The sequence below is a fragment of the Platalea leucorodia genome (assembly GCF_965183815.1).
Source record: "Platalea leucorodia genome assembly, chromosome: 3".
NCBI classification, from domain to species: Eukaryota; Metazoa; Chordata; class Aves; order Pelecaniformes; family Threskiornithidae; genus Platalea; species Platalea leucorodia.
The window spans coordinates 43,825,508-43,850,714 of record NC_138825.1 but is presented as its reverse complement, the minus strand read 5'-3'; the positions used below and the strand labels follow the sequence as shown (position 1 = coordinate 43,850,714).

At 35.0% G+C, this 25,207-nt stretch overlaps 1 protein-coding gene across 1 annotated transcript in view; it reads left to right on the top strand.

The window, feature by feature from the left end:
• The window catches only part of RYR2 (ryanodine receptor 2), a gene marked incomplete at both ends in the record, with an annotated part of 441,781 nt that overhangs the window by 303,199 nt on the left and 113,375 nt on the right, over positions 1–25,207 (top strand). The window contains 17 exons of the mRNA XM_082305460.1: positions 66–339; positions 3,230–3,344; positions 3,935–4,067; positions 5,285–5,388; positions 6,787–6,922; positions 7,612–7,798; positions 8,272–8,377; positions 9,655–9,775; positions 11,061–11,230; positions 12,179–12,399; positions 13,731–13,821; positions 17,127–17,267; positions 18,096–18,259; positions 20,479–20,557; positions 21,210–21,299; positions 22,441–22,578; positions 24,755–24,832. Coding sequence (XP_082161586.1) covers positions 66–339; positions 3,230–3,344; positions 3,935–4,067; positions 5,285–5,388; positions 6,787–6,922; positions 7,612–7,798; positions 8,272–8,377; positions 9,655–9,775; positions 11,061–11,230; positions 12,179–12,399; positions 13,731–13,821; positions 17,127–17,267; positions 18,096–18,259; positions 20,479–20,557; positions 21,210–21,299; positions 22,441–22,578; positions 24,755–24,832 — 2,348 coding nt within the window. The remainder of the gene's footprint in view (positions 1–65; positions 340–3,229; positions 3,345–3,934; positions 4,068–5,284; positions 5,389–6,786; positions 6,923–7,611; positions 7,799–8,271; positions 8,378–9,654; positions 9,776–11,060; positions 11,231–12,178; positions 12,400–13,730; positions 13,822–17,126; positions 17,268–18,095; positions 18,260–20,478; positions 20,558–21,209; positions 21,300–22,440; positions 22,579–24,754; positions 24,833–25,207) is intronic.

Sequence of the window (25,207 nt, the reverse complement as noted above, 5' to 3'; positions counted from 1 at the left end):
AGGGACTACCAGTAGACAGATGAGCAATTAATGGTAATTTTGTGATTTATGTATTTTCTTCACAGCTACTCTTCAGCAGTTGATTTCAGACACAATGGTACGCTGGGCCCAGGAATCAGTGATAGAAGACCCGGAGTTAGTGAGGGCCATGTTTGTATTGCTGCATCGCCAATATGATGGTATTGGTGGCCTGGTTCGAGCCCTACCAAAGACCTACACCATAAATAGTGTGTCTGTGGAAGACACAATCAATCTTCTGGCATCCCTTGGCCAAATCCGTTCCTTGCTTAGTGTCAGAATGGGGAAGGAGGAAGAGAAACTTATGATTCGTGGATTAGGGTAAATAACTGGAGTGTAACATCTCTTTATTTACAGATATTTGTTGTTATTTGCTGTATGGTTATGGCCGAGGTTATATATGAAGTTTGAATGTGAATAGTCTGCTAGGGTGCAAATGCAGACACTGGTATCAGTTGTGTGGTATCTTCAGCTGTAAGATACATCCTTTGCAGCATTGTATGTATCATTTTTGGACAGAAGCAAATGACATCGGTAAGACTTCTTGTGAGAAAAGGTGAAAACATATATATGTAATGTTTTTATGATATTAGATAATATATCTTGTTACCATAATTTAAATGGTATGGCTGTGAAGAACACTATCAAGAACACTGTCCATTTTATATGAATGCAGTGAGTGGTAGCTGTTGACACATACAATTCACCTCAGCAATCAGCTAATGGAGTTGTGTCGACATGTGTCTGTACATATAGCATCTGTTTATTGCACTGAATGTGGTTGGTACGATTTGAACTATGAAGTAGTTCACCCAGTCTTATTTTTCCTAAATATATGATTAATAATAGTGAAATATAGCCTAATAAAGAGTACAATTGGAGAAAACAGTAAAGAAAACATGATCATCTCTACTAGCAAAGAGTTTGTTTATTTCTCTCACTTTTTTTCAAAGAAATGTTATCATCTGAGAGATGTCTGGTGAGATTAAACATCAGCTGTGATCTATTAGAAATCCCCAATCAGCAAGAGCAATGACAACCAAAGACAGTATTATATAAAGAATGCCAGGAATGCAAGGAGAAGAGAAGCTTTTGTTGTGCAAAATACCTTTTTCTTTCCTTTTTTTTTTTTTTTGAGCTTACTGAAAAACTTAAATATCCAAATAATGTCTACACATAATTTTGTAGTGTCGTCTTGAACAATGCCTACTTCTTAGCTTGCCAGCAGGTCCCATCAACGTTCCCTGGTTGTTGCAGTGTTCAATGTACTCATGCTAAGGCTTTGGCAAAGGGAAAAGTCTATCACCTGTCAAGACACACAAAATACTGGTATTTCTAAATCCACCTTTGTACTTCAGATTTGAGTTGTTACATTTCACTTAAGCTAATGAAGTCTAAAATGAGTGAGTGATTACTAGATTCTGGCATTGTTGTGCTTGGAAAAAAAAACAATCTCAGAGGGGTTTTTGTTTCATGTTCTGCTTTCTTCCTGTTCTTCTAAATTTTTGTCCTCAACATTTTCTGCTACGAATTAAAAGCTAAGATTTTGTGAATCTGATTTAATTTTAACAATGTTTTTGATGATATGTCAAAGTCTGGTGTAAGGAAGAAAGAGTGCTTTCTGTTAAGCTAGTGTTCTCACTGCCTGTTCCTATCACCCTTCTTGGTAGCCTCTGTCATGGTCTTGTTTATCTTGTAGGTTACCCAGCTGTGCTATTTGTACCTTTTATAGCCTAACCTGGGCTCCAGCACCTATTTAGAAATGCCAAGGTTTTTTTCTGTGAGTGGAAAGTATTCCTTTCTTCCAGCTGAGAAATAGAAGTGTCACCCATTCCTGCTTAAAAACTCAGTTTCCTCAGAAATGCTGTTAAGATTTTTTTTTAAGTGTGACATTTCATAGTGCAGTCCACAGTTAAACAGAACACTGAAAATGGATGTACTTTCCAAAGTAGTGTAATATTGCGGGCCAGCCCCTGAGGTGACATTTTGACTTTCTGTACTGTATTTCTGTAAAAGAAAGCTACTGTAGACAAGTAAGAGTTTAGAATGACTTGGCAGATTGATACCATCGAGGTATTTTTTCACAGCATGAATCATTAGTGCAGAAAGGAGATGTGGTATGAATCGCTTCTCATAGGCAGGGCCTATCCTCTGTTATCTTTGATACAAAGTCTGGTTGTAGGCTTTGTGGGGGAAAAAATCAGCTAATCTTTCTGGGAGTTATTGGGAGTCAAAAACTCTGATAGTGCCACCTACATCAGACATACTGCATGTGTTCTGTTGAATGACTGATAGTTGCGGATTTGTAGCTTTTAGAGTGATGAAACAGTCCACATCTCATCTTTTATAAGGCTGAAACTTTCCTTGCCTGATTGCAGGAGTTTTAGGTCAGGAGAAAAAGACTGCTATAAAATGTACAATGAAATTTGAACAGTTATCAACAGTATTTTCTATAGTGACTTGCTAGTCATTTTCTCCCATGATGTGATTCCATTCACATATATTTATGGGTTGTGTGTGATTTCAGGACTAATTACAGTTTTTTGAAATTTAATTACTTTTTAAACCAGACATTTTTATTGGACATAACATGTCTGCATGAAATATTTACATTATAATCTTCAGGACTGATTTTAAAGTGTGTAAATCTGTTCTGCTGAAATATGTAGCTTTTGAGCAATAACTCATGAACTAAGGTTAATACTTACGCAGCTTCTGTTTCTGATGCTTAGAGGATAGCTGGATATACATTCTCTTTCCCCTACAATTGTTTTTTCTTGGGTTTGATGGCAGATGTCAAATGTCTCAAGGTTGAAATATTCTGAAAAGAATGCTTTGTCAAAAATATTGATTAGTTGAATTTGAAGTTTAAGCTAATAGAGCAGTTTTGATTATGCTCTCGCCAGAAAATGATTTTAGATCTGGAATGGGATTTCTAATGAAAATAAAAGAGCATCCTACTCCGGTGTAATCAATTGGTGATTAGGGCAATAACTATAATATGGGAAAAAAAGGTCAGGTTCTTCCACAACGTGCATAGAAAAATAGAATATCAGGAGAGATTGAGACTCAACCTGAAAAAGTCCCTGAGGTAATATTTCACCTCAGGCGGTGAAGAATTGCACAGTAAATCAGCTTTGCAAATAACATAATAGGTAAACTATTGGTCCATAACATTTTAATCCAATTTTTTTATTTTGTTTTCCTGTAGAGACATCATGAATAATAAAGTGTTTTACCAACATCCAAATCTCATGAGAGCTTTAGGCATGCATGAAACTGTCATGGAAGTGATGGTAAATGTGCTTGGTGGAGGAGAATCCAAGGTAAAGCAATTCACTGTTAGAAGACAGAGATTTTAGAATATAGCTGTTCAAAGCCTTATCCTGTAAGGCGCTGAGCAGTCACTGGGGGTACTGAGACCATAAGCTCTTATTAATTTCCATTAGCACAATAATTGACTAAGTTTTTAGAAGAATCTATCCTTCCATTCTGGAGGAAGATATAATTAGCATTGTAATTTCAGATGCTTTAAAGAAAAAACTGCAAATAGCACTTTATATGCTTACTGGATTTTAAAGCAGAGATCTTTTTAGAAACTAATTAAAAATCAATGCAGTGTTACTCTGTGAATCTGACCATTCACATTTTTCATGTTTGAATCTAGAATTTATGGGTGATCCCAGCTCTTGTTTTTCAAGCTTATACCTTGATCTTTGGGGCTTAAGGAGTTATTTACTTGCTGAGAAAGCCCTGTTGATTCCAGGGTGAAACCTAAACAGTTAACTTCACTGAGGTGCAATGAATACAATGCATAAATGTTAGTGTGTTAAAAGGCTCTTAGATAAATGATCTTTTGCAAGTTTTATGTCTGTCTTAGAGTTTGAGCTTCAGTCTCTTTTTATTTGCTTCTTAGGAAATCACTTTCCCAAAGATGGTGGCAAACTGCTGTCGTTTTCTATGTTATTTTTGCCGCATCAGCAGACAGAATCAAAAAGCTATGTTTGATCACCTTAGCTATTTATTGGAAAACAGCAGTGTTGGCCTTGGTAAGTAATAAGTATGTGGCTTTTGAGATTCTAAACCAAAATCTTAAAACTTTCTGCTGATTTGTTAATATATATATGTGTGTGTGTATATATATATAAAACCACCTGTGTTTTTCTGCATCCCTCTGCGTCCTCTGTTTGTGTTGAAGTTTCTCCTCTACCCGGTGCAAAAGAATCTTCATTAACTGTATTGCTAACTCCAAACAAACCCCTGACAGTAGCATTAAGTTGAGGTAATTTAGTATACACTTTTTTATATGTGCCTGGACATTAAGAGAGAGTCGGTACTTAGTTGCACATTTTGAGGAACAGAATAAAATCTTGATTTTGAGGAAGAGAATCATAAATAATTGTTGGCAGCATTTCATTAGGGCTTACTTCTCACTGCTCAAGCTTGCTCCCCTTCACTTTCTTCTGTAGACTGTTCAGTATGCACCTATGGCAGTGGGAGAAATACAGAGCTCATTTGCTTGGGTATGCATGTATAGATGCCCAGAAATGAACCTTGAAATTTTCTTAAAATGTTAGCCTTTCGTTTCTAGGCTGAAGTGTTAAAGAGGAGATACATTTATCCTTTATTTAATTTAGTACTTGTAATTGAGAATATATAATTATTTAGAATCATCACAGTAATTTTTTTAAATGATCACAAATTTTTTATTAATGTAGAGGTACAGGACAGAATCATAAACTAAAAATCTTTTTGGAGATGAAGTGCGCAAATCAAAAACATTTGGAGTGTTAATATGAAAAAGTTAGCGTTTTCTAATGCTATAATGACTGCCATTTTTCAAAGAAATAGATAACATATAATCTTGTATTTTAAAGCTTGAAGATATTTTCTATTTCAATACATTTGATAAAATATCAGTGTGTTAGATATAAAATCCCCGCTACCTTTTCCTCAAAACAAAGTTGAGTCAGGAAAATTAGAAAGAATGAGATCTTAAAACAAAGTATGTGATGAGAACAGGAATGTGTAAGAAAAGTTTTTTCTAGCTTGAACATCTACATTGTGTTTTGATTTCATAACAATGTCAAATTCCATGTGAGTGCATGATTGTATTATAAACTGAGTGGTATAAATGATATGCTTATAATTATGTGCTAACTAATGACAAAATGTAATATTTTATTAAGAAATTTTGTTAATATATTTCCTATGGATTTGTTGTTTTTTATTCAGTTTGTGTTGAAACTAAATGTTATTTTAACAGCCTCTCCTTCCATGCGAGGATCAACTCCTTTAGATGTTGCAGCAGCCTCTGTGATGGATAACAATGAACTTGCACTAGCTTTAAGGGAGCCTGATCTGGAGAAGGTTGGTAGCTTCTTTATCAAGCATTTTTTTCCCCTGTAGAGAGGGGAAGATTCCTGTTTCCTGGAGTAATCAAAATCCAAGATTATAAGAATTATATGGGAGTTTTAGGTACCTTTTGGAGGAAGACTATCAGGACCTAATTGTTTTTTCTTTCTGCTGGTGGTCTGGATAGTTGAACTGAGTTTATGGTTATTACATACACAGGTGTAACCAAAAGGAATTGCCTCAAGGGCAGCTCTTACTTTGGGAACAGTGGAGTCCATACCCAACAAAACTTCATTGCTAAAATCTTTCTTTGTTGTTCTGTCTTGCTGGTGACATGCAGTGGTGGCATAATGCAATAGGGGTTACTAGAAGCCTTGTGACAACTTGTTACAATATACGACAAATTTTCATAGACATCTCTGTATCTATCTGTATTTTTTCCTAACATTTAAACCTGCTTTAGGAAAGACTGAAGGAATTGGAATTAATTAGACTAAAGAATAAAAAACTCAAGAGAGCATGTGACAATTGTGTAGAATATGTAAATTGCTGCTGCAAGATGGAATAGAATAATGGTTACTATGTCAGTAGTGGATGAGAAAAGTGGCTTAAATAATGGAAAGACAGATTCAAGATAGACATTAAAAAACACTTTCTAATAGAAAGTAAGAGAGTGGAATGCATTGTCCAATTTGTTCTTGAAGACCTGCAATTCTGGAGATGCTGTAACCTTTGTAGGAAAGCATCTGTCAGGAGTAATATAAGTGTAGATGATCCTTTCTTGGAATAGGAAGATGGACCATGTGTGTTTAAAAAGACATTTTCAGACTTACCGTTCTTATAAATGGTCAGCAAAAAGAAGCTGTCTGAACTGGTTAAAGGCTATGCTTACAGTTTTTACCATTCAGAAAGGAGAGAGCCAACTGAAAACTACTACTGAGACTATACGTCTGAATTACAGGGAGTGTTACTGCTGTGTGTTTACAAAGAAAGGAAGAAAAAAGGCAAGTGAAAAGGAAAGGTTAAAATAAAAGAGTAGACCTGTGAGTTATATTAGAAGACGTGTTTTCAAAGTTGGATAGTGTTAAGTTGGGGAATATTACAGAATTGACTAATTTGTAATGCTCAGGATTGCAAGAGGAATGAGATATAGATAACAAAGCAGTGATTTAGAGAGAGGAAGAATGGAATTGACATAAGTAAGGTCTTGCAGTTCATGGCAGAAGTAGGAAAAGACTGGGAAAGTGACCTAAGAAGGAGGCTGCTCTTCTGATTTGCCCAAAATATGCTATGGTTTTGTTGGGGATAATAGAATATGGACACCATATCCAAGACAATGTATGAGGGCGCTTCCCTTTGAAACTGCACTTCTTTTTCGCAATTAATATCTTTTTCATCTTACCTTGCTTTTAGGTTGTTCGCTACTTGGCTGGATGTGGATTGCAGAGTTGTCCTTTGTTGATTTCTAAAGGCTACCCAGACATTGGATGGAATCCAGTTGAAGGAGAGCGATATTTGGATTTTCTTCGTTTTGCTGTTTTTTGCAACGGTAGAGTAGAAGCCTATAAATTTTATAACTTCCTCTAATGTTCAGATAAGTTTGTCATTTAAAATAGTAATACAAGCCAACTTGATAAGTTACCATAAATTTAAAGGACGATTTGCAGAAAGAGCAGAATTATGCAAGACACACAGTAACTTAGATGCCCATTTCACAAGTCATGTAGGGTCCTATGAGCCTATGCCCCATTTTTTAGATCCATCTTTAGTCTTTGAAATGCCCACATCCCCTTTGGAAGTAGAGCAGAGAGTCCCAAATCTTTTTATGATAAAACTTATGCTAGAGCCAAACGCTCATCTTTTGATGCAGATTTAGATAGTCCAATGTTAGTGTTTAGCGGCTATATTGGTCCCCTCATTAACTTTCTCACTTGACTGTGAGTCTTTAGTACAAATCAGTAGCTTCAGTGATGTTTTAAACATACTTTATTACATAGTTACTTCTTTGGCTCTATTTAATTTTGAATTAAATCACCTGTTGTATTTCATAGCTTCTATTACAATAATGGAGGAGTATGTTTGTGTGTTTATGTAACTTTGCAATGATATTTAAACTGTTTTGTAGTTAAAAGTATCTACTGATGCATACATTCTGCACTTTTGTGTACCTTTTTCTGATTGAATTTCAGAAGTCTTTTTGATATAATCTTAAATCTCGATATTTGTTCTATGTGGTAGGAGAGAGTGTGGAGGAGAATGCTAATGTTGTAGTCAGACTGCTTATCCGTCGACCTGAATGTTTTGGTCCAGCTCTAAGAGGAGAAGGAGGCAATGGGTTACTTGCTGCCATGGAGGAAGCAATACAAATATCAGAAGATCCAACAAGAGATGGACCTTCCCCAAGTAATGGATCTAGTAAAGCCCTGTAGGTGCAGTGGAATTGCTTACATTGCTATCATTTTTGTTTATTTGTTTTATAATCTTAGTCATGAAATGATTTGTTTGTTTTAACATGTGAATTATCAGCTGGATTCTTCCGTGGATTCTATGGAGGGTAGAGATTTGTCTTCTGCCAAATAGTGCTTGCTCTGCACTGTTAATTTAAGTATCTCTAAATATTAAATCCTCTTTAGAATTCTGTTTGTTCATTGTCAGTCACTTAAAAATCAATCCCCTGATGCAAAATGAGACAGAGAAATGGTAACAATGCAGACGTCACTACAATCTTTTAGGGACAAATTCCATTCTCTGTTAGTCTGCTTAGAAGTCCGCTAGTTAACAGGAAGCCACTATATGTAAGCTGTTACACTTATGAGCAGATTTTCTTTATTTATTGCTGATGTAAAAACTTTCTTGTATTTTTTTTCATCTTTTGTTTTCACATTTAACTAATTACAGTGAAATGGAAGAACAAGAAGATGACACTATTCATATGGGAAATGCAATCATGACCTTTTATGCTGCTTTGATTGATCTCTTAGGACGTTGTGCCCCCGAAATGCATGTAAGTTTTATGTCTTCATGCATTGGAAAGTAAAGGCATAGTTTTTTTACTGGTTGTTCAGTGGTTTGCTGTTTGGCTTTTTCACAGTAACACGTTACCAAGTGTGGCTACATAGTATCTTAACGTACATAATGTGTTCATCTGCTAATTTGCAAGGAATTTCTGTAAACTATTCAGAAGCTGTTGTTTTTAAAGGAATTATTCCATTGCTTTTCTTATTACTGTTCCCTGTGGTTGGTCTTCAATAACATTCTGTCATGAATATTGTTTGGTTGTCCATTGTGACCATCAAACTCCTCAAATTCCCCTATTTATTGTGATGATGTAGAGCGATTTTTTTTTTTTTTTTTTTTAAACCATGGTTTTACTCTCTTCATATAGTTATTTAAACAGACTGTTTAAATTGCATATAAAAGAGTAAATATTATACGGCATACTTCTAAAATGTAGGAATAAGCATTGTCCTTGGACATACATATCGATATCTCGAAGTCTTTATTTTACACTGACAAACCTCCTCAAAGCTAAGATGTCACTATTTCAGCCATTAGATACAAAGAATTAGACACTCACACTATAAAAATCAAGCCCTTACCTCTTAGTTCCTAAGAGCTTGAAACTATTTGAAAATATTTGTTGCTTACAATTAAAAATACCTTTCTGTTCTCCAGAAATTCTACTTACTTATGCATAGTTTCTCATTTCACCCTGAAACGTGCCCTAACTCATATAGATCAGTATAGATCAGTATCAGATTTGTGCAGAGATTGATAACTTGAGAAAGAAGAGAGATATCCATATAATGTCAGTGTATGAATATCTGTTTTGTTTGAATAAAAAAATTGTCTTATTTTCTCCCTGTCTTGCTGCCTTTTTTAAAACAAAACTAAAACAACCGGGATACCTGAAAGCGTTGTTATTTGGCCAGGAGAGAAAAACTGGCTTTTTTAATCTGAAAATCTGCTTTTGCTCCCCCCCTCCCCTCCTGCCATGTGCTACGTTTTAATGCTTTGTTCACTTATTTTACCTAGCATTCCATTCTGAAAATGGGCTTAGTCTTATTTAATAATCAAACATCTAGATTTCTAGACTTTGCACATTTGCATCCGAAATACAGCAAATGAACACAGATTATGTGAAATCTACATTATTAATTATAATGCAATTTTGAGAGCAGTTGTTCTTGTGTATCTATGGTTCAGGAAGTTTCCAGAACATGAATGCATATAGAAGATAAAAAGAAGACCTTGTTAATTTTTTGTTTGTCTTTTCCTTAGCTAATCCATGCTGGTAAAGGGGAAGCCATTAGAATCAGATCAATTCTACGGTCTTTAATTCCACTGGAAGATTTGGTGGGAGTAATTAGTATTCCTTTCCACATGCCAACCATAGCTAAAGGTAAGATGATTATGCTAGCCTTTTTTCTCCCATCCCATTCTTATGTTTTGTAATTTAATGACATATTGATACTCATCCTTCTCTCAGTATTTAAAAATGTTATAGAAATTAAACTATTTATTATGTGAATTAGAAGAGAAATCATGTGGATTTCAAACGTTTCAAAAATTTTTCTGCATGCTGTAGGCAATGATTCTGTGTACACTTAAGTCACTGATGTAAATCCCATTCATGTAAATTGAATCATGAAAATCTATTACAACTTTAAAAAGAAATTTAAAAATGCATACTTTATATTTTTCTAAAATATTTTTTAAAAATTGCAGTCTCTTTTCTTGATAACGTAATCCTTAATTTTTTCCCATTCTAACCCTATCAATTGTTTCTAGCAGATCTTGCTAAGACACCAGAGTTGTTCTTCAGCAACTATGGTGAAGTTATAGGTGTGGCATACATACACAAATGCATTTCTTTGTGTTTTCTACCTACATAGAATTGATTGCAATAGTGGGAGTTATGTGAGCATTAGTCTAAAAGAGAAAGGAATTACATCTGCTTTTTTGGGTATCTGGAGAGAGAACATTATAACTGCAACATGGATTGTCTAGGGACTTAGAGCACAGGAATGCCCAATAGGTTACAGTAGAAGAGATAAAAAGATCAATCATTCTATTACACCATTATCTATTTATGTTCTAAATAGTGATAGATCTATAGGTGATATCTCAGTAGCATAGAGTACAGCTTATAGATACAGAATTGTTTATTTGGTTTTGAAAATTAAACTATCAAAATTGGAAAATATTTCAATTAATTCCTTTCAGATATTTCAGAAGTTTTCAGATACAGAGGACTTTTCAGCACAATCTTAATTCATTGTCATACATTACAGATATGCTCACCAGCACTGCATTCCTGGGGTGTTTGATGTAGCATTATTGTATTTTTTACTTTGTCTGCTTCTTCTAAGAACTAGGTAGTTCTGTAGACGAATTAGTATGTTTTGGGTACTTAGTCATATTAGAATATCAACTGATAAGAATCCCTTAATACACAAAGCATGAACAGAAAAGCATGTATGGACTTTGAGGTCTATCTGGGTAGAATTTGCCTTATGCTTTCTTTTTCAGTTAACTACAAATACGTTGCCTTTGTCTAACAAAACCACGGGGAAGATGCTTAGATATGAACAGAGACTCAAAACCTCTGACAAGTAGTAGCATGACTGCCTAGTCGGCTGGTGAAGAATGATCCTTGTCATTGAAGTCTTATTTCTTCCTTTTAGATGGTACTGTGGTGGAACCTGACATGTCTGCGGGGTTTTGCCCAGATCACAAGGCAGCCATGGTTTTGTTCCTTGACAGGGTCTATGGAATTGAGGACCAGGATTTTCTTCTACACCTTCTTGAAGTTGGCTTTCTGCCAGATCTTCGTGCTGCTGCTTCTTTAGATACAGTAAGGGTTTAAGTCTTATTATTTCGGTTCTGTTATCTTACTGAACACTGCCACATTTTTCATCCCTCAAAAAAGCATATTTTATTTCTTCATGTTGTCTTCTGCATTTCTCAAATGCTGGATGAGTTGCCTGTTGCTGCTGAGCTTTGAGAATACTTGAAGAACAGTGAAGAAGCATTCTCCCGAATGATGCTCACTTTATAAGAGCTCCCATTGATATCCAAGAGATGCAATGCATTTCCCCAGGAAACTTTCTGAGCTTGTTCTATGGAATCAAAACCAGATAAGCTGCCAATGAAGCATGTGCTTGAGAGCCTCTTTCAGAGATATACAGAAAATGTTCATCTCCGTGCACTTGTTAGGGACACCTACATTGTTATTTAGGAAATCACTAAATGTTTGTTTTAGTTCCTCCACAAAATTGGTGCCTTTTTTTCTCTGAGTCTTATTTCCATCTAAGTTTTCTTAGCTGGATTGGTCCAGAAAGTTCAGATTTAGAGAGCTCATGTGAGGGCTAAGACACGGACTTTGAATTCCCTATTTGACCTTTTATGTCAACATTTTTCTGAAAATAATTATGTTGTTATTTAAGAAAGAGCAGGTGAGGATTCTTTCCTCACTTGGAACTTGGACTTGATCATAATACAGAAATATACTGAATTTTGTAAACGCGGACTTGACTGGTATTACCTGGTTTTGGAGTGTTCTGTTAAGCAATTATGACATTTTTTAATATAGTCTTGAAACTTGTTTTGTGTTAGAATGGCTACCTTTAGTGTTTATGTTTTCATTCATTAAAAACAAAACAAAACAAAAGCCATCTTTATAACTACTCTCTCATCTTTATAACCCTCTTTATAACTACTACAAAAGAAAACCAAACAAGTTCTTTTCATTTGTAACAACATTGTTGAGACAAATCTAATTTCTGTCCCATTTAATTCATAGGCTGCTTTAAGTGCCACAGATATGGCTTTGGCTCTGAATCGATACCTTTGCACAGCAGTCTTGCCTCTGTTGACCAGATGTGCTCCGCTTTTTGCTGGCACAGAGCACCATGCTTCCCTCATCGATTCCTTATTACATACTGTGTACAGACTCTCAAAGGGATGCTCTCTTACCAAAGCTCAGCGAGATTCTATTGAAGAGTGTTTGCTGTCTATCTGTGGGTAAGAAAATACTCCTGGCTGTACAGGAATGCTAATTAATAAATTAACCTATGATATTTGTAATACAGCAATGCAGAACTATGCCACCAGTAGCATAATTAAGATACTTTTTTTCTGGCAGATGATTGTGATATTTTTGAGTAGACTGTATTCAATTTGCAACTTTATTAATCACTCCCATGCAGTCCTCAGTTATTTTGCTGTTAGCGAGTTTCTAAAATTAAAACCTTGGCGATTAACTAAGAGGACGTACTGCAAAAGGACAAAGCTCTAGAAATGTGGAATTGTGCATACACTGAAGTACCATTTAAATACTTTTAGCTGCACAGATTGGCAGTATCGTTGATACTGCAGTATCAATGCAGTATTGATCAGTAGATTATACAGTTCTATGGAGATGTTTATTTATGTTGTGTTACATTTGAAATCCTAATCAATGACTAGTATTGTTATACCTCATTATTGACACCTATGGGTCAAATTTTGTCTGGGTATCTGCAGTCTCAAAACCAGTTGATTATTATCCAATTTTTTTATAAGCCTCCAGGCTCAATTGTCAGAAGTTGACTAGGCACTTATGAATTCAATTTCTAATTAAAGTTAGCAACGTTTAGGCTTTCAAAGCACCAGAGTTTTTTTTTTAATATTTCACCATAATTTTTTTTGCATAATATGGAAATGTGTTCAGAAATGACAGACAGTTATAGTACTTTAAAAAAGTACTGTATAGCATTTCTTTGTAAAATATATCACATTGACCATTTGTATGTATATTACCTTCATAAGAACCAATAAAATAGACCAGTGGTTGCTATTTATCTGGAAAGGTTTAATGTCCATGCCATTATAACATACATGCTATACCTATTTCTTCTGTACTTCCAGTTGGTGCCCGCTGCTGTGTCTGTTGTTTAGTACATCTAAAGAGTTTGTGCTTTTATATCTCTATTAGTTTCTAGGGTACTTTTAAGAGCCATTGAGATATATTACAAGAAATTAACATTACAGCCTTTTCTCATGGGCATGGTGATCATAATGCACAATATCAAAATTCAGTATTTTTTTCCTGATCTTCTCTGTTTATAGATCAGATATTTTCTCTTCTTCTTTAAAGCAGTTGATTTGCAGCTTGTTCAGAAGGTTTTCTTTGGTATGCACTTGTTTGCTTTCTTTTGGATACGTTTTTTTAGTGCCACAAACAAAATCCTATTACTTTATGAATTTGAAGAATTTTAATGGCCTAGAACTGACAGGTTGCTTTAATCTAATTATTAATTATTTACATGAAACTATGCTGGTACACCCTTTTGAAATGTTTTGTCTGCGTTTAGGCAGTTGCGGCCTTCCATGATGCAGCATTTGCTGAGAAGATTAGTATTTGATGTTCCTCTCTTAAATGAACATGCAAAGATGCCTCTCAAGGTAAGAGTATATTTTAATATTCAACAGCATTCCTTGTAACAAAATATGCCAGAAAATACTTGCATGGAGTATATTCTCTATCTTCTTTGTTACCTTATCTTCACTCTGCAATAATCTAAGACCACAGTTCTTAAAGATAAATTGCTGCTTCAGCAGGAATTCAGTCTAATTTACATCCATCCATATGGAATTATGAAGTCTGTGTCTGATGTTCACTTCTCCTTTAATTATTCTTTTTTTTTTTTTTTTTTTTAAGCCCATGTGGAAACAGAATAGAAAAACGCCTGGGGGCAGGGGGCAGAATCCAGTGCACAAAGGAAGATAGCAATTGCTAATCTGTGTGCAGCCTTACTTCTGCCCTCTGTGTTTGTTTTCCCTGCTCTTGGAAAACGAACTCTTTTTCTGTGGTTTGTGCTTGGAAATCTAAGCAATACATGGTTTTTAATGATATTCCATTTTGTTTTCAGCCTCCAAAGGTTTCTCCATATCTTTTGATTCCGATTCCTAATGCACAAGAAAAATGTGTTTTTTCCTTTCTGAGATGACACATTTCTTAAAGATTCCTCAGATTTCATTGGCAGTTCTAAGAAATGTATCATTTCCTACCTTACCTGCTGCTGTTTTTCAGCAGTCCATTTTAATGCTTTCCCACCACAACTTTGAACAAGATGTTTAATCTTACCTTATTTAATATTTATTTATGCATTAAAAGCCATATATCAGGATTAATTGCATTTTACATCTGATTTCTTTGTCAAAATACTCCTCAGAATTATGCAGGCTTCTACTAGCCAGGTTATGGTCTCTGACCTCAGATGAGGAATTTAAATCATTAGTCTCAGAGTCAGGACCCACTGCCAGGTCCAGAGTCCTTTCCCCTACCAAGGACTTCATAATTTGGTTGTGTCCCCCAAGAAGTGCTCAATCAAACTAAAGATGCTGGAGCAGCCATTCTTTAGTGCCTATGTGTAAGAAAAGCAGTTGATAATTTAGTATACTGCTCTGAAGGGGACCTTTCTAATGTATTATGACATTTTATGTGCTGCAAAAACCAAATAGTAACTTGGTGCTCCCTGCTTAGCTATGTTGTGGGTTTTTTTTGTTTTTTTTTTTTTTTTTTGGGGGGGGGGGGGGGGGGGAGGGCGGGGAACGGACGGACGACGACAACCCCAGCCACCTGAGATCTGTTCATCTAGGACAGCAGGTTTTTTGATCCTGAGGGTCCTGACTACAGTGACTTTCCCATATTGCTGAACTGAACAGTAAGGAAATAATTAGATCCTTCTGGCAAGTCAGGCTTTGGGAGAATACAGATATGAAGAGAACCATAGTGTTGGCATGGGCAAGTGATTTGTCCATTGATACCTAAAGAAGTAACAGGAGTTTCTGAGGAAAGTGAACTCTCTATCTGAAGATAGAACTAGAACTTTTCAAAGGTTTCACCAACAGTAAACTGATTTTCAGTGATTTAACAAGGGACTCCTAGTTATATCTACTAATGTGTTTCTGATTTGAAAGTACCATACACATTCCTTATGGGCTTGTGCTAGCAAACAAGTTACAGTAGTCTAAAGAGACAGCTCCAAGTTAATCATGCATCTGAAAATGTAATTTTGAATGGGAAGAGAGGAGGAAATCATGAAGGCTAAATCAGAATAGAGTGCTATCTACTGTGAATACTTTTGCTGGTTTCTACAATTAAAAATTACCTCAGTTTAGGCAGCATGTGAATTCAAATTGTGATGTTTTTCCTGTATAATTTGGTGTGAACTTTCTGGAATAGGGCTGCCTTGTTTTTATTTCCTCTTAAATCATATTCAGTGCCTTATCAGGGGCTTGTTTAAGAGTAAGCCTGCCTTTAGTCTTGGCTAGATTTAAGAATATATTCATATATATTAGCACTCACATGTTGTCCAAAAGCAAACCTGAAGTCTGGCCATTGCGTAATAGAATTTATTTTGAAAAAAGTATTTTCAAATACATCTTAAACTCTTAGTCTATGTTTCTGAAACTCCTGTTGTTCTACATGAATGATAAAACTTCTGTCTTTTTATATTATATATGCATGTAAGTTATTCTCTCCTTTTTTTCTTTAATCATCTGACAATTTAAATAGTAAATAGATAATAATAGATTATTTAAATCTGAAGATGTATTGGATTATACGGATTGGTTTTTTTTCTGACCCATGAAAAGTATAGCAGAACTGCACAGTACTGAGATTACATTTTTGGTTATCAAAATATACTTCTACACATCAGGGCTTTTTTTTAAAAAAAAAAAACAAACAAACTGTCTTTATTTCTGCAAATTTAATTTATGAATATCTGCATTTTTCCATCTTGGCATTTGTTCTGACTGGAAAAAACGGAAGCCTGTCAACTCTTTACTGACTGTGACTTGTAATATTTTGCCAACATGCTTTGCAAAATGATCTTGAAACAATTTTCTTTTTCTCTGAGGAACTGTTAAAATAAATTCTGAATTAAAATTCCAGCTAAATTTTTTTATATCATTCTGTGCCTTAGGGAAATCTGTCCCTGAGTAGGACTAGGTTTTCATACTTTGCCATTGCCAGAAGTATTTTGTTTGGGATTGCCTTTACTAACAGATGTACAACTAATTTTTCCTCTTTGACTCAGGGACATAGAGGACACATTAAGCACAAAATTTGTGATGTTTTAGTTTGGCAAATACCCAGTAGCAGGTCCTTACACCTTTTTGAGTCCCGGATAATCTGCAATCTTCTAACCATGTAAGAAGAAAGCATCCCTGAAATACGTATTTAATGAAAGAGAGGGAGAGAGGACAAAGCTCCTCTGCCAATAGAGGAAAGCTCCTCTGTAATAGAGGGCAGGACGGTAGACTGATAGCAGGTTTTACAACTCACAGAAGCAATGAGTCACACTGGGAGTTATTGGTGAATAGCTCTGAGACATATAAATAATAATTGGGAACTAGGTGAAATCGTGGTTCTACTATCGTATCCACCAAGAAGCAGTGTTTGGAATAGAGGCACACAGATGGAGGTGAATTCTTGTCTTCAGCTGAGCTGTCAGAGCTGTTATGGTGTTGGGGAAAATTATCCTCTGTCACATGCTTTTTGCATGTGCCACTAAGATTAAAAGAAAGAACTGCTCATTCTGTGTGTATATCCACCAATGATTTAAAGAATAGATACACAACATGGCTTCTTGATAAAAGTTAGAAGTTTTTCTGGCAGTGTCTGTGTAATGGTCGTGTGCCAGAATGGAAGAACATCAACAGTTATATTTTATTGGCTTTCAAAATATGTTCTGTTTTAGTTGCTGACAAATCATTATGAAAGATGCTGGAAGTACTATTGTTTGCCAGGTGGATGGGGTAACTTTGGTGCTGCCTCAGAAGAAGAACTTCATTTATCGAGAAAGTTGTTCTGGGGTATTTTTGATGCTTTGTCTCAAAAGGTAAATAATTTTAATATCAATCTACTACTGTAAAAGCCTTACTGCGTAACCTTTTTTCTTTAATCTGTCATTTTACCCAGCATTTATCAACACTGTATTATCCACTTTAAAGGGGAAAATACAGGCTTTAGTGAATTTAAATCTTCCTCTTATAGCTTCTGCTTTAACATAGATATACTATTTTGTCTGCTCATAAAAAAAAATATATATATAGCTAATGAAGTAATCTTGAGGTGTATCTGTACAGGTCAGCTACACTTCAGAGCCCTAAAAGCAAATTCAAGTGTTTGCACGTGACTGAAAGCTGTGCTTTTCTACCTCACATGCTATCCTTCCTTAAACCAAGAGCATAGTCCTTTGCTTAGTAGTTGTAGTTTCATCACCCTTGAATCAATTCTATGTTGGACAAAAGTTTAATAATACACCTTGGTATGTATTTATTGTTCATTCTGTGAGTATTTTTAATCAACCTGCTTAAAATTTCATGACTTTCATTTCATTTCAAATCTGGGTAGTTAGAAATGCTATGCATATTCCTGTGCTATGTTCTCTTCCCAGACATCTGAAAAATGCCTGGTGTTGCTCCCAGTGAAGTCAATACTTTTCCCGTTTACTTCAGCAAGAGCAAGACTTGATCCTAGCTTTATCTATAGTGTATAATATGCTTTAGACAGTTTCCTTTATTTTTCAGAAGAAAAACTCAATTTCACATTGAGTAAGAAAGCCATTCTGTGGCTGCTTGGTTTCACATACAGCTATATCAGTTTCAGCAGTGATGTTGATAGCTTCCATTCACTACTCACTTTGTATCCCCTGTGTGTTCCACAGAAGTATGAACAAGAACTGTTCAAATTGGCTTTGCCTTGTTTGAGTGCAGTTGCAGGGGCCTTACCTCCAGACTATATGGAATCAAATTATGTCAATATGATGGAAAAACAGTCTTCAATGGATTCAGATGGGAACTTTAATCCTCAACCTGTTGATACATCAAAGTAAGGAATTATTTTGTTGCGACTATTTTTTTTTTATCATGAATGTGTAAAAGAGGGATGGAGTCTGTTGTTGGGTATGGTGTGAACTTACAGCTTTTATTCTCTTCTGAACACTTATCTTCTAGATAAAATGGAGACCTTAACTTTATATTATTTTTTTTTATTTATGTATTTATTTTAAATCATATAAAGCAATAAATATCCACTTACATAACTATTTTCTTGGTCAACCTAGAACATTTTTAATGCATTTTCAGCGTGAAGATAGAACTGTCCAGTTACCTTTGTATGTCTGCTGCAAACAAACAAGCATGTTTTTAGGAGCAGAAAATGTAGACTAGTCTACATCATCCCTGTCATTATTAACATATGCCAAAACACTGATTCCAGTGTGTGTGAATGACAGTGAACCTGTAGAAAATTACGATGATCATGCATTCATGTAATCTCTTTTTACTGTGAATAATGGGGAATTGGGCAGAAAGATCTTCATTCTCTCTAGGCTGTCAGACTCTGACATGCTCTTTTAAGTACATTAGCCAGACAAAACACATATCCGAATGGCATTTTTGTGCCCTGATTTTTGACTACAGCCGGTTCTTCTTTGTATAGAATAGTCTTACAGCAGTGTGGTTATGCACTATGTCTTGAAAAATGCCACTTCTAAGACATTTGCTTCAACTGCCTTTGTACATGTATGCACATAGAAATATGGTAGTAAAAGCCATAATCTAGACTGGAATATAGAAATCACATTAGTGACCATTAAAATTCATTTGTCTAAGATGTATTTAAGATATATGAAAATGTAACAAAATTTAGTAAGGATATTATACTATCATTTAGCTAATCGAAGATGACTTTATCTGATGTCATTTCAGAGGAAAATTGTAGCTAGCCAGAATATATTTGAAAAACTCAGAAAATGTTACTTAACATTACCTAAATCATCAGTCACCTTATTGCCATAGGAGTCAACAGTTCTGCAATGATTCAAGACAAAGAAAGCACTACTTTTGTCAGTGTCACTTCCAACCTGTCCTATATTATTTTAACATGCAAATCCTGCATCGCATTGCTTGTTAGTCCTAGACCTGTTTATATGAAGCTATAGATAATATGACCTTATTGTACTCGTCAATATATTGCATTTCTGAAATTGTTCAAAGTATTATACCATTAGCAGAGTTCCCCTCGAAATACAGGCTTCCAAACAATAAAAAAACTGATGACCATGCTGGATGAATATTTTCTGACCTTTGTGTGTGGTTAGGCTCTTGCAAACTGTAACTCTGACATAATTTTGTTGTACATTTCTGCTTTTACCCACCCTATGACTGAAGATTAAAAACCAGACTCTTCTACTTTGCAGTAGATGGCACTATAACACTTTTGCTGCCAAAATTCTTTGTCTTAGGAGGGAAGATTTTGCTATTTCATAAGTGATCAAGAAGCAATTATTTCCTTTCATTCGTAGGAATGCAGATGCAGAAAAATACTGGTATTTGATAAATTATTTTTGGAAGAGGATTCTGTCTCTAGTGCTTGTTTGACAGTTAAGGATAGCTGCTTTTCCTTTACTGCTTAACAAACCTTAACTGCTGCACTGTCTTGTACACCTGTTGAAAGGCTAGTGTATTTATTTGCGTTTTATTCTATTTTTAATAAGGATTTTAATATTTTTAATATTCACTGAGGTGTTGGAATATAAAGCCTTGAGCATATAACTTTTGAGTTGTCATAAGTTACAGTGCTTCAAGCATATAATAAAATTTATAAGAATATCTAAAATAGATTATGTGTTTCAAAAAGGACTGTTAGTACACTTAGTTTATAATGGACATGTGCAATAAGTTACCACCGTATTTCTGAAACTATGGGTCATAGTTATATCTTCAATCATAAGAAAATGAATGTTAGTAATAGAAATATGGGACAAAAAGCATGAGTGCTCGGTATCATTATTGATTTTTCCCTGCACGTGTGTGTTGAAGAAGTAAAATTCCTATAGCAACTGTGGTTCTCATTCAGTGCCCATTAAATGACTCAGAATTTTTTTCCTTGGTTTAACTGGGGCTTGCAGAAAACTGTATGTGAGGAAGCAGAGCACAGTAAGATGCTTTGAATGGATGTATGCACTACTAATTATTTATTTGGAAGTTTTCTTCAAAACAAAAGCATTCATATTTTAACATGTCTGTTTTTCTTTTCACTTTCAGCATTACAATCCCTGAAAAGCTAGAATATTTCATTAACAAATATGCAGAGCACTCTCATGACAAATGGTCAATGGAAAAGGTAAAATCTATATTCCTGTTAAAACAAAATCAGAATTTTTATTTGAATCCATTTCATCTTTAAATATTTTACTCTGAATATTATTATTTTTCATAACACTACAAGTTGGTACCTAGGTAAGATATAAACCTATATATTCTTGAAATGCATTTGGGTGAAAGGTTCTGTAAGTGCACCTGAGTATTTCGAAATGGTGTTTCATCATTTCATTATTTTTATTGTTGACTTTTGAGTAAATATACTTGCTAATTGTTTAAGAGTTTTATTGACTTGAAATTTCAATTTTTTAACCAAAAAACTTCTTTAGGTTTTTTATTCCTTTGTGCAGTTTGCGTGGCCAGTATTAAAACTAGTTTCTCAACTGTAGCGCAGTATTCTGCTCTATATAAATATTTAAAAGAAAAATTAATTGAAATGTTAGCTTTGTGTAATCATTAATTTTCAAAAAGATGGCATGCTACATAATTCATTTCATTATGTGTAGATAATATAAATGCCGGTTGAGAAAATGTTGAGAAAATAGTAGAAAGGAAATTCTGAGAGAACAGCTCTGCAGAAGCATTGTTCGGTTCCTTTGTACCAATAAAAATAGGATTTTTCATAATTTTTTCTTTTTCCCCATTTTCCCCTCTCTTATTATTACTGTTCTCAGTTTGCCAATGGATGGACATACGGTGAAACATATTCTGAATCTGCAAAAGTGCAACCATTAATGAAACAATATAAGTTACTATCTGAAAAGGTAAGGAATTTGTTCATTCTTGATCCAAGGTAACTGAAAGATTGCTTCATTCACTGTGAAAATATCACCTTGTGTTTACATCACTTTTCAAAAGTTTATTTACAGTACGTCAGCAAATGTGTGATTGTTGCCTTCCTCAAAATCTCAAAAAGAGATAGAAGGGTTTTACTGTACAATAAATAGGCCACACAACCTATTTTCTCTCATGGCTGAATTTACGTGGCATAACTTACGGTGAGGCTGAAGTGTCATATTGCCAGTATATTTTTACAGTAAGGTCACACAGGAATGCCTACTTGCTTAGTGAAGGCTTAGGTTTAGGCTTTATCTGCTCTCCAGCAGAGGGCCACGAAGGTGATTAGAAGGCTGCCGAACTTGATAAATGAAGAAAGGCTGAAGGAACAGGGTTTGTTTCAGCTTAAAGAAGAGAAAGCTGACAGGGATATAGTCTCGGTTTCCCAGTACCTAAATGCTAGTTCTGGAGAAGATGGATGTATTCTCTTCACAGGGCTGCACAGTGACAGGACAAGAGGCAATAGGTGTAAGTTGCTTTGGCAGAAATGCTTTCTGGAAGTCCTTCTTATCTTGACAACTTAAACATTGGAATAGGTTGTCCAGAGAAGTGGTGAAATCACCTGCACTGCAAATATTCAAGGCATGATATCGCAAGCCCTAGATGATAACCTAATCTTGACAACCGTTGATAACCCAATTAGGTTACCTTATCTGACCTCAACAGAAGGTTGAGCCAGATAGTGTCCAGAGGTCCATTCCAACATAGACTTTTTTTATGATTCTATGATTATGTCTTTTTGTTTCATGTAGCAGACAAAACACTGCATTACTCCTGGTAATTACTGCTCCACCTTTGAGTTCGTATCTGAGCATGCCATTAACACGGTTATCACTGTGATCATCAGCTTCCTGCAGGGCCAGAATTCTTCTGCCCACCTCTGAAATGATAAACTTTTTAATGTCTTACATGATTTATTTGCTTCTTTGCAGTATCCCTGGGCCATAAGGGCTGATTTCAGTACATTTCTTTGCATCTCGGTATAACCAGGCAAAAGCCCAATAGTTATTTTTTGCTTTGTACAGCTATGTAATAAACACAGCAATTATTGCATGTGCGTTCTTCTAGGAGAAAGAAATTTATCGATGGCCAATCAAAGAATCACTGAAAACTATGCTGGCATGGGGATGGCGAATTGAAAGAACGCGGGAGGGAGATTCCATGGCCCTATATAATCGGACACGTCGCATATCTCAAACCAGTCAAGTGAGCCGTTTTATTGAAAACTTATTTAAAAAAAAGGCATGCAACATCTGCTTTACAATCTTTGATTTTACAAGCGATGAAATAAACCCATAGCATAAAAATATGCGAAAGCATTTTTCACAAGCAATTGTACAACTCTGAAGATTAGTTTGGATTTCTATTCACTGAAGCTGGAACTTTCCCTGTTCCAAACTAATATATTAATAAACATTTTCAAAAAAACTGAACAAAACTGAAATAGGAATGTATTTCTTCACTTGATTTAAAGTTAACTACATTATTTAGGGGAATTATTTACCTTAGTAGGTGATTATGCATTAATAGTGAGTATTAATATGATATTAGTCTGCTGTTTTTGGAATTTGGTGGCTATGGATGCCTTTAAGTGGGTAAAGAAATGAATAAAGGTACATATATAAATTATTTTTATTTCTTTTTTTAAGGAAAATTAATACAAACGTTAATGTTAATGCAGCATGAAGTTTACATCTATAACAGCCAAAATTCTGAAAAATGTTAAAGATATATTTTTTTCCTTTAGAATAGCCTTCTTAAATCAAAATACTGTAAGGATAAAATGGAGAAGTACTTGCACTATATTCTCTTAGAGCTCCATATGCTTTGCAATTAAACTGGGGAGGGGAAAAAATTTCTTTCTCTCTAATTCACATAGGCATGCATGGAGCCAAACCAATGGGGGAAATAAAATGTAGGGAAAAAATCTTTCCCTCTTCTCTCCACTCAGCTCTGCATTATTTACATGTGTGAGTGGTGACATGCCTGTGAAAAATGAGCAGTTGAACCTGCCTCTCCACTCTCTATAGACACTAGAAAGTGTATATCAAGTGATTTGATTTAGCACTTGGGCTGAACTACACATTACGACTTTGGGGTGTTTATAATACCAGCCCTAGAGACTATACTGACAGAGATATTTATATATAATTTAAGCATAAGGAGCTCATTAGAATGGATAACTTCACAGTTGAGATACAAATTCTATCAACATATAAAAACAGCTTTTGTAGTCTTCCCTTACTATAATGAAATTACCTAACTTTTCTAGGAGAGTTTCTGAAGCCTAAAATATTTCTGTATTTCAGAGTACATTATCATATTAATACTATACTGTGTTTAAAAAGTGTTGTGCTGTCATCACACACACACACAAAATAGCATTTTCCTGTGTTCAACTGAGAAATTTTAAGTATATTTAATCAGTATCTTCATGTTAATGTAACAATGCTCGCATTGTTTGCTTTAGAAAATGATATTTTATCAGTATTTATTTACTGTGTGCTGCTTGTATGTCCTTTGTGTTATTCTGTGTTAAAAATACCTGCCTTTTGAAAGGATGCCTTTGAACTTCTAGGCCTTGTACATGCTCATATACATGCATATGAAAATAATATCAGACATAGGAACAAAATTGTAGACACTATTCTTTCTAAAGGAAGATGTACCTGTGAGGGACGTGTATCTGCTACAGCAGAGTCCATAGAGAAAAGCCCAGCAATGCCCCTTTTCTAGCCACATTTCTTGTATCAGTGGCTTCCCATCCAGGGAATCTCCGTCATTGTTTATCCTTCTTCGAATATTTGTGTCAATGTAACGAGCAAACCTGTGACAAATTTAGGCAGTAGAAAGAAACAATGACAAAACGGTCATATTTTCTGAGTGGAGAGGAGGGACAGAAGGAAAAAGATGTGTATTTAGTAGATTCTATTCCTACAAGTAGAAATAGGGTTGAAAAGTCAAATTGAAAGTTTGATTTTTGCTTGAATTCACCTTAAACTAGATCGTCTGAGATTTTGCCTGCCAAGAAAAAAAATCTCTAGAAAATGCGGAGACTGAATCATAACTTTAGTACAGCATTATCCACAATGAGTTCAAATCTTAAACGAGTTCAGGTGAAATTTGCATTTGAATGAGGGGGATTTGTGTCTGATGGCTGTCTGTTTTGAGGAACAAAATCTGTAGACCTTTGCCTAAATCTCACTTAAGTTTACCGCCCTTGATGTATTTTCAGTTGGGCTACATAGGATCCTTTTGCTCTCTAGAGATATACAAGTGACTTTTTCTTCAAGTTTTTTGATTACTTCAGTATCTTGTTACTGTTAACTTCTTCATATCAAATGCTTGTATAACCCCACTGTTTTGCACATTTGTCGTTCAGATCTCGGTAGATACAGCCCATGGTTACACTCCTCGAGCAATTGACATGAGCAATGTCACCCTCTCCAGAGACTTACATGTAAGTCAGAAACACTTAATATGCCTACCCGTTTTTTTACAATTTAATTTTTTCTTTTCCACTAGTTTGTTTTAAACAAATTTGGTGCCTTGTGTTACTTTCTTTGATATGCTTTGATTTTGGTTTGTGTTTTTTGGGGTTTTGGGTTTTTTTGGTTTGTTTTTTTTTTGTTGTTTTTTTGGTTATTTTTTTTGGTCTTTTTCATCATTGCTCTTTGATCCTCTGTTGCTTTAAAAGGCATGACTCATGTTGAAAAGCTTCGAAGTTTATTTTAGTCCTGGATTGATTTACCCAGCTCTCTTTGTGAACATCTGTAGTTTTGAAGAGAATCCTGTTTAGTAGAGCTTGCAGCATCAGCTTTTTTCTGTTTATCAT